Source organism: Mirounga leonina, unplaced genomic scaffold, assembly GCF_011800145.1.
Source record: "Mirounga leonina isolate KUSES-001 unplaced genomic scaffold, KU_Mleo_1.0 Mir_418, whole genome shotgun sequence".
NCBI classification, from domain to species: Eukaryota; Metazoa; Chordata; class Mammalia; order Carnivora; family Phocidae; genus Mirounga; species Mirounga leonina.
The window spans coordinates 4,743,948-4,759,823 of NW_023270739.1; the positions used below are offsets into that span (position 1 = coordinate 4,743,948).

Below are 15,876 nucleotides of genomic sequence, written 5' to 3' on the forward strand. Positions count from 1 at the left end.
GCCACCCAGGTGCCCTGGTTGTTTTTATTTTAGATTTTATTTATTTGAGAGAGGGACAGAGTGCGCACCAGCAGTGGGAGGGGCTGAGGAGAAGCAGACTCCCCACTGAGCAGGGAGCCCTATGCGGGGCTTGATCCCAGGACCCGGGGAACATGACCTGAGCTGAAGGCAGATGCTTAACTGACTGAGCCACCCAGGCCCCCCCAAAACCTAGGTTTATTAAACTCCAAAATCTTTGCTCTTATCCCTCCACCCTGTTGCTCAGTAGGTGTTCTCTGTTGATCCCAACAATACAGTCAGTACTATACAATCTCCTCATGAACATACAATCGCTACAACAGGAGGATGTGATGTCTGGATCAAGTTAAAGGTTTTTGTAGGGACTATGTAGTATGAATGAGGTGTATACACTTGGTGAGTTAGGAGTCTTAAATGTTAACTCTGAATTAAATTTACAGAGGATTACTGAAAAAAATTATAGCTTCTTGGATGATTAGAAAGACAAAATGGTAAAGGTTTCTGGGCAGTATGAAAATAGTTAAGTCGAGTCCCACATCAGGCTCCCGGCTCAGCGGGGGATCTGCTTCTCCCTCTGACCCTCTTCCCTCTCGTGCTCTCATTCTCTCTCTCTCTCAAATAAATAAATAAAATCTTAAAGAAAAAAAAAAAGAAAATAGTTAAGAACAGTGAAAAATGAGAAAAAGGAAAAACAAGTATTTCCTGGAATCTAGCTTTAGAAAATGTACAGAATACGTATTAGGAAATATGCCCAGTCTATATACATTGAAAGCTTAACAAAGATGAGGCAAGTGATTTACAGAAATACAGAGGATGGAGGAACTAGCTAGAGGACAACATAGGAACACAATCAACAAAGTCCTAACGTGGGAACACTACAGGACAAACAACTCTGTTTCTTCCACATAAATTTTATGGCAGAGGGGTGGTAAGAGATGGAAGGAGGAATCTGTAGATTAAAAAAAAAATCTTGGGCGCCTGGGTGGCTCAGTTGGTTAAGCGACTGCCTTCGGCTCGGGTCATGATCCTGGAGTCCCAGGATAGAGTCCCGCATCGGGCTCCCTGCTCGGCGGGGAGCCTGCTTCTCCCTCTGACCCTCCCCCCTCTCATGTGCTCGCTCTCTCATTCCCTCTGTCTCAAATAAATAAAATCTTTAAAAAAAAAAAATCTTAAAAATTATTATCAATTATGTGAACCTTATATGGATCCAGATTCAAGCAACAAATTGTAAAACAAGTATCCACTCATACTGTTTATTACATTTATGAAAAAATTGGAAATCTGGATAATAATTGCATATTTGATGGTATTTGGGAAGTAATGTTTACTTCTTTAAGGTGTGATAATAGTGTTGTGGTTATGTTATTTTTAAAAATTATTTGTGAGTGGGGGGGCGCATACAAGCAGGGGGAGCTGCAGAGAGGGAGAAACAGGCTCCCCACTGAACAGAAAGCCCCATGTGGGGCTCGATCCCAGGACCCCAGGATCATGACCTGAGCCAAAGGCAGATGCTTAACCGACTGAGCCACCGAGGCGCCCCTGTGGTTATGTTAAAAAGGAAGAACCTTACCTTTTAGAGATATAAACTGAAATATTTACTGATGAAGTGATACAATATGGGATTTGTCTCAAAATAACACAGGAGTGGGGTGGATTGGGGAGAGGATGAAAAGGGTTTTGGATGAAAGACTGGCCATGAGTTGGTAACTGTTGAAGCTGGGTGATGGGTACATGGGAGTCCATTATATATTTTGATATTTGGATATTTTCATAATAAGTAAAAAAAGATGAGTTTAGAGACAAATGAAGGAAATAAGTATGCACTCTGAAAGGCAATCTAAGACAAAGAGTTAAAGCTAGCAATGGTATAGTAGAAAAAAGTGCCAATTCTATGATCTATGTGATCTTGACATGTTACATAATTCCTTTACACTATTTCTTTACCTGTGAAATAATGCAGTTATAGTAGATAGTGGATTTCAACCTTTTAAAACCAAGATCCACAGTAAGAAATATATTTTACATGGTAACCTAGTATACACAGACATATAAATATGATATATATAAAAATTTCACTAGGGGCGCCTGGGTGGCTCAGTCAGCTGAGTGTCTGACTCTTGATTTCAGCTCAGGTCGTGATCTCGGGGTCATGGGATAGAGCCCTGCGTCGAGCTCCATGCTTGGCGCGGAGTCTGTTTGTCCCTCTCCCTCTGTTTCTCCCCGCACTCTCTCTCTCTCTCAAATACATACATAAAATCTTTAAGAAAAATTTCACTAAATATTATTCTTTCTATGACTGATATTTGTCTGCTCTATTCCATTAAAAAGTTTCTCAGTACACTACAATGATTTTATTACTGCAATTTCTTGAATGGTGGCCCCCAAAAGATATGTCCACGTCTTAATCCCCAGAACCTGTTAATTTACTTGGAAAAGGTACCTTTGCAGATGTAATTAAGGATTTTGAAATGAGGAGATCATTCTTTACCACCTGGGTAGGTCCTCAATTCAATGACAAGTGCTCTTATAAGAGAAATGTAGAGAGAGATTTCAGACAGACGAGAAAACAGAAGAGGAGGAAGTAATGGGACCATGGAGGCAGAGATTAGAGTGATGTGGCCACAAGCCAAAGAACACCTACAGTCACCAGAAGCTGAAGAGGTAAAGAACAGATTCTTTCCTAGAGCCTTTGGAAGGAATACAGCCCTGCTGACACCTGATTTCAGAACTCTGGCCTCCAGAGCTATGAGAGAATTCTATTATTTTAAGCCACCATGTTTGTGGTGATTTGTTATGGCAACCTCAGGAAACTAATACCATGACCTACTAAGATTACAACTTGCCACTGGAAAACACTGCACTAAAATGCTCTCTCTGTACTGAGGGAAGCTCTAGTTCGGAGGAGGAGGGAATGTGAGGATGCTCAATAATTTTTAAGAGCATAATGGGATCCTGAGAACAACCCCTGCCTCAACCAAACATCAGATTCCCTACGGTATTACTTGCAAACACCTGCAGAAATGACCTTCCCCAACGCATAGTAGCTTTTGGCCCACTTTGGTTTTTAGTTATTTGATCCTTGATATTTCTGTTTCTTGAAAGTACAGAAGGCACAAGGAGATGATAATGGGTTGGGTTGTCCATGTACAAGACTGTGCTGGTGGAGTGACTGGGCTGGAGTGTTATGAAGAAAAGGAATACAAAAAGAACTATGTGAGCTTTCTTCACCTGTAAGCAAACTTTTTAAAAAAAGATTTTATTTATTTGAGAGAGAGAGGGAGTGCACACACCAGCAGGCGGAGGGGCAGAGGGAGAGGGAGAAGCAGACTCCCCTGCTAAGCAGGGAACCAGACGCAGGTCTCGATCTCAGGCCCCTGGGATCATGATCTGAGCCGAAGGCAGACGCTTAACTGACTGAGCCACCCAGGCACCCCAACAAACTCTTGTCCTAATCAAAGCTCACAGAATATAGCATAAAGCTCCATTTTTCCTTATTACAACAAATAGTAGATGCACAGTGTATTTAATACTTCCAAATCCCAGCATCATTGATAATAATGATCATGGTAACAGCTAATATTTACTGTTTATTATATTGCAGAAAGTATTCTAAGTACTCTACACGTATTAACTTATTTAATCTTTTTTTTTAAGATTTTATTGATTTATTTGAAAGAGAGAGAATGAGAGAGAGAGAGAGAGAGAGAGCACATGAGAGGGGGGAGGGTCAGAAGGAGAAGCAGACTCCCCGCCGAGCAGGGAGCCCGATGCGGGACTCGATCCCGGGACTCCAGGATCATGACCTGAGCCGAAGGCAGTCGCTTAACCAACTGAGCCACCCAGGCGCCCCAACTTATTTACTCTTTATAGCTGTGTGAAGTAAGTACAATTCTAAATTTTTAACTAATTTTTGAACTGGTAACATGTTCATATGGATCAACATTCAAAAGATATAGAAGAGGGGCGCCTGGGTGGCTCAGTCGTTAAGCGTCTGCCTTCGGCTCAGGTCATGATCTCGGGGTCCTGGGTTCGAGCCCCGCATCGGGCTCCCCGCTCAGCAGGAAGCCTGCTTCTCCCTCTCTAACTCCCCCTGCTTGTGTTCCCTCTCTCGCTGTGTCTCTCTCTGTCAAATAAATAAATAAAATCTTAAAAAAAAAAAAAAGATATAGAAGAGATTTACAGGGAAAAGCCTTCCTCCCACACCTTTCCCCAGGTTACCCTGTACCCCTTCCTTGAGACAACCACTATTAGCACTTTTTTGTTGAAACCACATCTATTTATTGGTATCCCCTTCTTTAAACAAATAGTACCATGTATGTTTGAGGTAGATGTTACTATAATACTGCCCATTTAAAGATGAGAAAAAAAGATACACAGGAAGGTTAAGAAACTTGCCCAAGATGAAGAATTACTGAGACAGAACTAGGATTTGAACAATCTATTTATAGAGCCCATAACCATTGGACTATATTGTCTACACTATTGTTTGGCAGTAAAATAACTGAATGTAAAAAGTTAACCAATTCTCTCTCTTTTTATGTTTAAATGAACTAATACTAGAAAACCCAATCCTTCTATTTTGGACCACTTCTAGCACAGTAAGCTTAAGTCTAAAAGATGTAAATAAACAATACTTTTACCTACATTTAAGTAAACAGGATTTTTTGCCCAAACGTCACATAATTAGTTGGTAGCAAAACTGGTAATGTTGAGTCCTATTTCTAAAATCCAATTCGATTCAAAGTAGGGCCATTTCCTTAGTATAGACCCTCCTCAATTCACCTGGACTACTATGTCTCCAAACTGGTGTGCCTTTCTTGGATCTTTTATTTATTTATTTATTTATTTGAGAGAGAGAATGAGAAAGAGAGCACATGAGAGGGGGAGGGTCTGAGGGAGAAGCAGACACCCTGCCGAGCAGGGAGCCCCATGTGGGACTCGATCCCGGGACTCCAGGATCATGACCTGAGCCGAAGGCAGTCGCTTAACCAACTGAGCCACCCAGGCGCCCACCTTTCTTGGATCTTGTCCTTCTTCTTTAATTCATCCTCTATAGCTATACTATTTCCAAAGTATCCCTCTAGTCCTTTGCCTCAATGTCCTCAAAGATACTGTCAGCCAACTCAGGTTTAAATTCAGGATCTATCCTTAACTTTCCAGCTTCTCAAACAAACACTGTATATCTAGAATTTTCTATTTTTCAGAATGAACTTTAAACCCTAGCTTAGCACCCTTCATCATCTGGCTCCTATCCATTCCTCTGCCTAATAATCCTCAAAAAAAATTACTGCAGCCACACTTGAAGAGCCCCAGCTAATTAGTCTGTACTGTAACAGTATTTACCTTTGAAAATAGTTTTCTTGTCTAAAATGGCTTTTGCCTGCTTCTGTGAGCTCAAACATCACTTACTCTAGGATGCCTTCTCTTATAATTCCCCATCCTTGCTGATTCTGATGCAAATGCCCCTCCTCAATGCTCTCATGCTTAATTCTGTTTTAATACCTATGACACTGCACATAATTCCTAATTAGTTTGCCAGTCTATTATAAACTTTTGGAAGGCAGGGATTATTTGTTATTTGACTTTATTTCCCAGTGATTAGATTGGGATATATTTTTAAGGTCAAAAGTCAACCAGTCTGCCTTTTGATTAGATGCAGAGTAAAGAAGAAAGAAATTAAGATGATTCTCAGGTTTTTTGGCTTGTCTCAGGTTTTTTGGCTTGAACGATTGGCTTTCAATGATTACACCATTAAATGAAATGGCAAAGACTGAGATACTTATTGGATATTCCAAAAGAGTACAAATAGTCAATCTGAAGTTCAGGGGGTAAAATAACAGGCTAGATATATAAATTAAGATTTCATAAGCACATAGGTGGTATCTAAAGCCGTGGGACTGGATATTACCTACCAAGACTGTGTAGATCAAGTTTAGTTACATTTTAGTGTGAGAATAAAATTTAGGAAGTTAAACAAGTGTCTTAATAGAGGGAAGTGCTCACCCGTGTCAAGTGCTGCTAAATACAAGGAGGCCAAAAGGAAATCTACTGGATTTGGCAACATAGAAGTCACTGGAGACCTGGACAAGAACAGTTTTAGTAGAATATAAAAGATAGAAGCCAAAATGGGTAAAGGTGGTCAAAAGGTACAAACTTCCAGTTATAAAGTTCTGGGGGATGTAATGTACAACATAGTGACCATAGCTAACGAGTCTTCATTGCATATTTGAAAATTGCTAAAAAACGAAGATCTTCAAAGTTCTCATCACAAGAAAAATGGGGTACCTGGCTGGCTCCATCAGTAGAGCATGAGACTCTTGATCTCAGGGTCGTGAGTTCAAGCCCCACGTTTTGGGCACAGAGTTTACTTGAAAAAAAAGTTCTTATCACAAGAAAAAAAAATGTAACTGTGTGAAGTAATGGATGATAACTAAACTTCTTTTGGTAATCATTTTACAATGTATACATATATCAAATCATTATATTGTACACCTTAAACATATATGTCAATTACATCTCCGTTAAGACTGAGTAGTCTTAGAAGCCAGATTGGAGTGTGCCAACAAAATAGGATGGAAGAAAGCAGAAACATCAAGCAGAGACAATAATTTTGAGAAGTTCAATTGCCAAGAGATCAGAGATAATGGCACAGCAGCTAGAACGGGTGAGAGATCAAGGGAGGGAGAATAATTAGAAGCAAATCCTTGTGTAATATCTTAACACTCTATTGAAGTTAGTTTTTCAGTGTTTCTTATATAAATTCCTCGAGAGCGGAATTTTCTGTTTTCTAACTCCTATCTGTATTACGGGTTCTTAATACATATTTGTAGAATGTCTAAAACCTGAACTCTTAAATCCTGGTCCAGGAAGTGCAATACAGAATTTAGAATCAGATAGATTCAAGTTCAAATATCAGATTTTTCACTAATAAGCTAGGTAGCCTTAGACAAATTTATCTTTAAGAACCTCAGGTTTCTTATGGGCACAAAATATTTATTTTCCTGGAATGCAATTAACAATTACACGAGATACTGTGTGTAAGTCACTTGGTATAGTATTTGACCTAAAGATGGTGCTCAAATAATGTTCAATATTATCATTATTATTATTTTCAGTGGCATCATGTGTATGCCATTCATACATACATGTAGACAGGTATACTGTAGAGAACTGAAAACCAATCTGAAGTAGCTCTCTGCCCCAATCACACTACTGTTTTTTGTTTTTTTTTTTGAGGGGGAGCACATATCACATTATTTTGTTTTCTTTTTTATTATTTATATTCCGTTATAATGTAAACCATGAAAATCAGAATTTCTTGTTTAATACTATTAACATCAGTGGTTAAAACTGTCTCACACAAAGTAGGCACTCAATAATTATATACTGAACAAGTAAGCATATAAGTTTCAAAATCTTTAACTACATGTTTTATTTTTTTTTAAAGATCTTATTTATTTATTTATTTATTTGAGAAAGAGAGAATGAGAGAGAGAAAGCACATGAGAGGGGGGAGGGTCAGAGGGAGAAGCAGGCTCCCCGCCGAGCAGGGAGCCCGATGCGGGACTCGATCCCGGGACTCCAGGATTATGACCTGAGCCGAAGGCAGTGGCTTAACCAACTGAGCCACCCAGGTGCCCCTAACTACATGTTTTAAAGTAGTAAACTTGGAAGTGGGTAGATACTGTCATCTCAAATCATTCAATACTGGCATGCAGAAAGCTTGTGTATTATGCTACTTCAGGAAGCCTTCCCTGAAACACCCCAAGTCTGCGCTAGGTGTCTCTCATGATTGCTTAACATCCAGGGCTTCCCCCATCAGTCCTTATTATACTGTAATCGAGTTGTATTTCCTATTGAATTGCCTCTTGTCGCAAATAAACAAAAATGTCATCTACTTGAATACTTTTCCATGTAGTTCACGATTTCATTTTTCAAAACGAGACACCGAACTGGGAAACAAGTTATTAAGGCTCAGTAGCCTAGAGGTCATATTATGCAAGGGGCATGCTGTGGACATCAACAACAGGTCCCACTAGTTTATGAGGCATTGTTTGAAGCTTCCAGGAGAATATAGGAGAAACAGTCCAGAGGATGGTCTGGTATGACTCTAGACTAGCTCTATTTGGAAGGTCTAGTCCCTATCCCAACCCCAGAATGACACCATAATGCAAACCTCTCTGACATAAGCTTGTAACTCTACTTGCCACATAATCAGTGTCCTAATGTCTCCTAGCAGTGTCTAACATTGTCTTCAATGTAAAAATGTGCCTATTTGCGGTTACTGCCTCTACCACCACCGCCAGGAGAGCTTGAGCTGAGAGGAAACTACGGTTCTCACTACTCAGACCCATAAAACCCCTTTTCAACAATCTGTTAAAACATGGTGGATTACTATGAAGTTCTAGGAGTGCAGAGATATGCTTCACCTGAGGATATTAAAAAGGCTTATCATAAAGTGGCACTTAAATGGCACCCTGATAAAAATCCAGAAAATAAAGAAGAAGCTGAGAGAAAATTCAAAGAAGTAGCTGAGGCATATGAGGTATTATCAAATAATGAAAAACGGGACATTTATGATAAATATGGCCAAGAAGGATTAAATGGTAGAGGCAGCAGTCATTTTGATGATTCTTTTGAATATGGCTTCACATTCCGTAAGCCAGATGATGTCTTTAGAGATATTTTTGGTGAAAGGGACCCATTTTCATTTCATTTCTTTGAAGACTCACTTGAGGACCTTTTAAATAGTCCAAAAAGCTCCCATGGAAGCAGAGGTACAAGATCCTTTTTTGGAACCTCCAGTAAATACCCGGTTTTTGAAAGATTTTCTTCATATGATACAGGATATACACCATATGGTTCACTGGGCCACGAGGGCCTTAATTCATCCTCCTCCCTGGCATTTGATGATAGTGGGATGAACAACTACATATCTGTTACAGCTTTAGGTAAGATTGGTAATAGCAGAAATACAAATACACAGAGAATTACTGAGAATGATCAAGAAAGAGAAGAAGTTGACGATGATGATGAGTTGAAGTCCTTCCTTATAAATGGTGTGGCAGATGAAGAGGGCTTTGCAGAAGAATGCAGTTGGAGAAGAAAGTTATTCAGCAATTATTCACCAAAGTCCTACAGCCCCAAACATGTAACTCAATATACTTTTGTGGATAATGATGAGCAAGATATACCTTGGGTCACCAGCAACTGGAATCCCTCTATTTTCTCAGCAGGATTCAAAGAAGGTGGTAAGAGAAAAAAAAAGAAGCGTAAAGAGGTGCAGAAGAAGTCAACCAAAAGGAATCATTAAATTGACTCTTCAGACACATTATGTTCATATAACAATTGAACATGACTCTTTGTGTGTTTTGGTTAATCAGAGTTCTGTAGATAACATTTGTTTAATACTATACTAAGATTATGTTTTAACACGTTTAGCAGCATTGTGGACATTTGGTCAAAGGTTGTTTGGATTAGGTATGTCAGAAAAAGATGAGTTTGTGGCGACAGTGATGTTAAGAATTTGGAAAACAGCAAATACCATTTTACTTTTTTTTGAGCTAAACATTTACAAATCATAGAGTTTTTCTTTAGCAGAGCTTATGATCTATTTCATTCCTTTTATCTATTTGAAACTACTGTGCAAACTTCTGAAATGTGTATAGCATTAAGAGCTAAAAACTTATTAAGATACACAGGTTTAGACTATATGATCATTCATGAAATGAAATTTTTCCAGTAGAGGCAGAGCATTTGACACATAAATACATTATAAATAAAAATTAAAGCATAAAATATTTTAAGTTAAAAATAGCCAGAATTATATTTGCACCCCCATGTTTACAGAACTTATTCACAATAGCCAAGAGGTAGAAGCAACCCAAATACCAATCAATGGATGAATAAACATACATATGGTGAAATATTATCAGCCTTAAAAAGGAAATCCTGTTACATGCTACATGGGTAAACTCTGAAACATTATGATAAATGAAATAAGCCAGTCATAAAGACGAATCCTTATGATTCTACTCACATGAGATAAGAAATTGATAAAAACAAAATAGAATTGTGGTTACCAGGACAAGGGAGGGAGAGGTGTTAATGGGTCTACTTTTAGATTCCAAAATGAAGAAGTTCTAGAAATCTGTTTCACAAAGTATATTTAAAAATGATTAACATGGTAAATTTTATGTTATGTGTATTTTACCACAATTAAAAAAGAAAACTAGACTTATCCTGGATTTCTCAGAGCAATGTGGCTATTTCATGTATGGTATGCCTACAGTGAATCACTCCAGACAGGAAATTTTCTATTTTCTTTTTTACTATATTCTATGTACACAGGATCTACAAAGACATTACTCTAAAACACCAACTTTAGCCAATATAATTTAGGGTTATGATGGAAGAAAAATTAGTTACAGATACATCAGACATTGAGCAAATGGTCTTAGCTAAATGCAGACATTTGCTTATTTTAAATGAATTTAATTTCAACATAATTACTTCTTAGCTTCTTCTAATTATTTTATTTTCAAAATATATTACTTTTCAGCCTATGATTTTTATTCATTCATTCATTCAATGGTATTTTTTGAGTACCTACTATTTGTCAGGTACTTGGGATACAGTAATGAACGAACACCAAAAATCTTAGCTGTCACAGAGCTTACAAACTGGGCAAAGACAATAAACAAATACTAAGTAAAATATAATGTTAGTCATGGGTGCTAAAGAAAACAAAATAAAAGGGGACAGAAGTTTTGGAATACAAGGGTTGAAATTGTAGTTAAGGTAGCCAGAGAAAAATGATGGTTAACATCTGAGTAAAGATGTAAAGAAAGTAAAGGAGTTAACCATGTGGATATGAGGTGAAAGAGTATTCCAGAAGGAACAGCAAGTGAAATGTCTCTAAGGCTAGATGTGTAAGGTGTGTCCGAGGCTCACAGAGGAGTTCATTGTGAACAATTAAGAGAACAAGCAGATGAAGTTAGAAACGTAACAGGAGGTCAGATTATGCAGGGACTGCGAGATCACAGTATGGACTCTGTTATTATAGGTGGGACAGGAAGCCACTGAGGCTCTGAGCAGAAGAGTGTCATAATCTGATAATATTCAAACAGGCCCACTCTGGCTGTTATCGTTTTTTGTTTGTTTGTTTTAAATGATTTATTTTAGTAGGGTGGGCAGAGGGAGAGGGAGTCTCAAGCTGACTCCCTGCCAAGTGAAGAGTCTGACATAGGACTCTATCTCACGACCTTGACATCATGACCTGAGCCAAGATCAAGAATTGGATACTCAACCCACTGAGCCATGCAGGCCCCCCTGGCTGTTGTCATTAAGAAAAGACTCAAAGTAAGCAGGTGTAGAAGCAGGGAAATCAGGCTGCTGCTAGAATCCAGACAAGACACTGTAATAGCTTGGTCCAGAGTGGTAGAAGTAGGGGTGGTGAAGAGTGATCACATTCTGGATATAGTCTAAAGGCAGGGCCAAGCAGAATTTACTGACAGGCTGCATACTGGGTATGATAGGAGTCAAGGTTTTTCGCTTTAGCAACTGAGAGAAGGGATATGCCATTATCTGAAATAGGAATGTAGGTGTTAAGTTTTGGATGTGCTACATTTGAGATTCCTGAATTTATCGACTGAAAAGAATTTCTTGGATTGACTTGCATTCTGCATATTCCTCGCCATTAAATTTTTTTTTTAGAATAATATGATCAATAGATCGCTAATCTGTTATCTCTTAGAAATGTAATGACTGCACATTTTAATGTGACTAAAAGATGAGAGCAAATAATCTAGCAAAACTAAAACCCAATCACCTTTGGCAAGATACAGTTCAGTGGCATATAGCAATGTAACAAATCTGGAAACCACAAAAGATAGTAACAACTACTCTTTAAATGACTGCTATAGTAAAATGTGAGCTTTTGCTTAATTTTGTTTGATTTTTAGTTGGTCGGTGGAGTCTATAGGAGGGACTGCTAACGATTTGCATTAACTTATTTTCAGGGGGCACCTGGGTAGCTCAGTCGGTTAAGCGTCTGCCTTCGGCTCAGGTCATGATCTCCCGCTCCCTTCTCAGCGGGGAGTGTGCTACTCCGTCTCCCCCTGCTCAAGCTCTCTCTCTCAAATAAATGAATAAAAATCTTAAAAAAAGACCCTGGGATCATGACCTGAGCTGAAGGCAGATGCTTAACCAACTGAGCCACCCAGGTGCCCCAGCTTAGAATATTTTAAATGCTACTTTTATAAAATGTGTTTTAGTAAAGTTTATCTGTCATGTATCTGGGACTACTCAGAGTTGAAAAAAAACCCCAATTTTCCAACAACAAAACCAAAACCCAGTGTCTCTGAAAATTTAAGAATGCAACAACATGCCCTCCAGTCCATTTTTCCACTCTTAACAGATAACTAAAAATTCAGATTTAATCTTACCCAATAGCTTAAAATTATCCGATGCTTTCCCACTGCCTAGAGGAATGGGAACGTACAAGACCTTTAATGAGCCAGCCACCAGCTTTTCTTCTTGTTTTTCTTTTCTTTTCTTTTTTTTTTAATTTTATTTATTTGACAGAGACACAGCAAGAGAGGGAAGACAAGCAGGAGGAGTGTGAGAGGGAGAAGCAGGCTTCTCGTGGAGCAGGGAGCCCGATGAGGGGCTCAATCCTAGGACCCTGCGATCATGACTTGAGCCGAAGGCAGACGCTTAATGACTGAGCCACCCAGGCGCCCCCTAACTTGGTTTTTTAATCACCTCTTCCTACACCTTATGCTTGAGCCCAAATTTTTCCAAAATGTGTTCCAAGGGATACCAGTTCACCACAGAAAAAGGGCCTCATGGTCAAATACAGTTTGCAAATTACTGCCAAATACCTTTTTTTTTGGAGACTTAGAATTAGTCTATTATGGACATGATGAAATGCAGCACTCCCCAAACTTATCTGACCACAGAACCATTTTGGTGTAACACCTACTACATGCCTACGAACATATTTCTAAAAAGCTCCTCCAGGCTTACTGAGGATTGAAAAGCTTTGTTCCATGCCTTTGCATATGCTCCCTTTGGCAGAATGACTCTGTTACTCTAGTCTGCTTGATAAAAGCCTTTTTCAAGTCTCAAATGTCTCCTAATGTTTAAGGGCATGCCCACATTTCCTCTCGGCCTCTCCCTGCTGCCAGGAAACATCTATCACTTTTTCTTTTTCCCCATCACTGTTACTAAATTTAGTATGCTATATTACAATTACTTGCTTCTTTGTCTACCACGATGGTAGAAACCATGCTCCATGCTCACATGTGGTGCTCAATGTTTGTTGAATGAATTAACTGCAAACAGGCTTTTAAAAAATTACTTATTCTTTAGTCAATGTTTTCACTTTAGGATTGCATAACTCTCACAGATGAGAAAGTTTCCTATTGTACTCAATACTCTGTACTACAGAGCCTTTCTAAAGAATGGCAACCAAGAGCACCACAGACATGCAAAGTTCTATTTATGAGCATATCAAGAGAATAAAATTTTCAAACTCTGAAACTTAGTAAAATCCCCAAATGACATTTTTTACAACCCATTACTGCCTTTTTTTTTTTTTAATATTTTATTTATTTATTTGACAGAGAGACACAGCAAGAGGGAACACAAGCAGGGGGAGTGGGAGAGGGAGAAGCAGGCTTCCCGCCGAGCAGGGAGCCCGATGCGGGGCTTGATCCCAGGACCCTGGGATCATGACCTGAGCCGAAGGCAGACGCTTAACGACTGAGCCACCCAGGCGCCCCCATTACTGCCTTTCTTGAGCCCCTATGCCACTTGAGTCAAGACTCTTAGAATCTATTGCTATACTGTCATTTATCTATTGCTTGTCTATCACCCTGACATGACAGTGAGCAACTCCAGGGAAGTGGAGATTCATCCACAGTGACTACTAAAGTTATTGAATGAAGAGAATATTCTTTTTGGCTCAATAAAAAGTTCCAAAAGGACTCTAATAAGCCAGAGTTAAGACCTATTGGTGGTATAACAGAAAAAGCAGTAGACAGCAATTATACAACTAAAACTGCTGACTTGCAACTTGTGATCCTGTGTTGGTTTCAGTTCAGTAAAATGAGGGTAACTGCCCTAACTTATTGGACTTGTGAAGATCCAAGGAGATCATCCATTCAAAACACCAATATATATATCATGGTGTTAATGTTAGGAAATGGTTAAATTTACTTATTGCTTTAAGGCAAAATGAAGCATAACGAATATATTTTTCAAAGATCTTGGCATGTATAATCCAATGTCTAGTGTTAACCTTCCATGGGGCGCCTGGGCGGCTCAGGTCATGATCGCAGGGTCCTGGGATTGAGCCCCATATTGGGCTCCATGCACAGCAGGTAGCATGCTTCTCCATCTCCCTCTGCTGCTCCCCCTGCTTTGCTCTCTCTAATAAATAAAATCTTAAAAAAAACCACACACACACTTTCATTAATAAGGTTTTACACAAAGCCTCAGTTAAAAAAAAAAAAGAGTCACAAGCAAAAGATGGTTCCGGCTCTAAATCATAGGTTGTGGCTTCTGTGATTAAGACTACGTATCTATTCATCTACTCCTATGGAGAAGAACTTTCTGCAACTTAACTATTAGAATCAAAGAGCAAATTCTGTGCACTGGACAGTGGTTTTTATTTTTTTAAGGAAAAAAATCTTATAATTACCATCCCACTTTCATTAAAGTAGATCAATGTAAGAAATACACGCCAAGGGGCGCCTGGGTGGCTCAGTCCTTAAGCGTCTGTCTCCGGCTCAAGTCATGATCCCAGGGTCCTGGGATCGAGCCCAGCGTCGGGCTCCCTGCTCCGTGGGAAGCCTGCTTCTCCCTCTCCCACTCTCCCTGCCTGTGTTCCCTCTCTCGCTGTGTCTCTGTCAAATAAGTAAAATCTTTATAAAAAAAGAAAGAAATACACGCCAAGCATGTGCTCTGGTTCACACATCGTTCACCTACTGGCCAAAAACCCTGAAATATGATTCAATGGCAGATCCGCCCGCAAAGTAGTTGATTCAGCTTTCACTGATCGAGGTTTATGTTCATCAGATTAACTGTTCGCGATAAGTACACCCTATAAGAGCGGTCATTATTCCTGGATTCCTTCATCTTGCCTTTACGAACAAGGCTTTCAGACATTAAAAAGCCCCGGGAGTATTTCCAAGCATTCCGAGAGGAACCGCTCAAAGGATTTGTGTTACTAAACATGTTTCTTGTACATGCTGGAGCCAGCTGTCAAGTCAACTCTTTGAAAACACGAAAACGGGATTTTATGGTAACCTAACAGAAACACGAGCTACTTGATTTGAGACACTTCATTATTTACGCAAGTGAAAACTGACACAACTTCTAGGAGTCCGAGGAACTTTGAAGACAGCCCCTCTGGGAGATGACACACACTTTTCTCTCTGCAGTCATTCCGGCTTCCCAGAATACCTCAACGGTAGGGAGAACACAGGGCCCACCCTTTTCCAGAAGCAGCAGGTAAAGAAGAAAAATCCGAGGAGCGCACAAAGGATTTGGGAGTGGAGGCCCCAGCAGGAGAAGGGTCCGCCGAACCAGAGATCGCCTGAGACCAACTTGGATCCCTCTGGGGCGCCTCAGGTTTCTCAGAGAGCAAGCCCCGGAGGGGACACCGTGGGAGATGAATCTAACCTGAGAGGCAGCGGGCGCTTGCTACGGCGGGAACCAGCTTAGTTGCTGAGAGTAACCAAAGCATGACGGCCTCGCTCACGCGGCAGAACGGAAAAGAGAAAAGCAGCCGGAGAACTGGCCGTCCGCAGAATTGCGTCGCCAGGAAACCAGGCCAAGCGCCCCTCCCCT

The 15,876-nt window shown here is 39.8% G+C and overlaps 3 protein-coding genes across 3 annotated transcripts in view; 2 read left to right on the forward strand and 1 right to left on the reverse strand.

Moving 5' to 3' along the window:
* Positions 1 to 15,843, reverse strand: part of XPNPEP3 (X-prolyl aminopeptidase 3) — a 74,198-nt gene extending 58,355 nt beyond the window's left edge. Inside the window, exon 1 of the mRNA XM_034987441.1 lies at positions 15,709 to 15,843. Within this exon, the coding sequence (XP_034843332.1) occupies positions 15,709 to 15,772 (64 nt within the window). The 5' untranslated portion in view covers positions 15,773 to 15,843. The remainder of the gene's footprint in view (positions 1 to 15,708) is intronic.
* The window catches only part of ST13 (ST13 Hsp70 interacting protein), a 55,360-nt gene that overhangs the window by 8,933 nt on the left and 30,551 nt on the right, over positions 1 to 15,876 (forward strand). The window lies entirely within an intron of this gene.
* Positions 7,501 to 9,803, forward strand: DNAJB7 (DnaJ heat shock protein family (Hsp40) member B7). Its single transcript, XM_034987447.1, has one exon. It carries the CDS (start codon positions 8,402 to 8,404, stop codon positions 9,329 to 9,331), a length of 930 nt encoding a protein of 309 aa, XP_034843338.1. The 5' UTR covers positions 7,501 to 8,401; the 3' UTR covers positions 9,332 to 9,803.

Bases quoted from the DNA above. Each gene is read 5' to 3' on its own strand.
- DNAJB7 (XM_034987447.1), top strand. From the start codon at position 8,402: ATGGTGGATTACTATGAAGTTCTAGGAGTGCAGAGATATGCTTCACCT.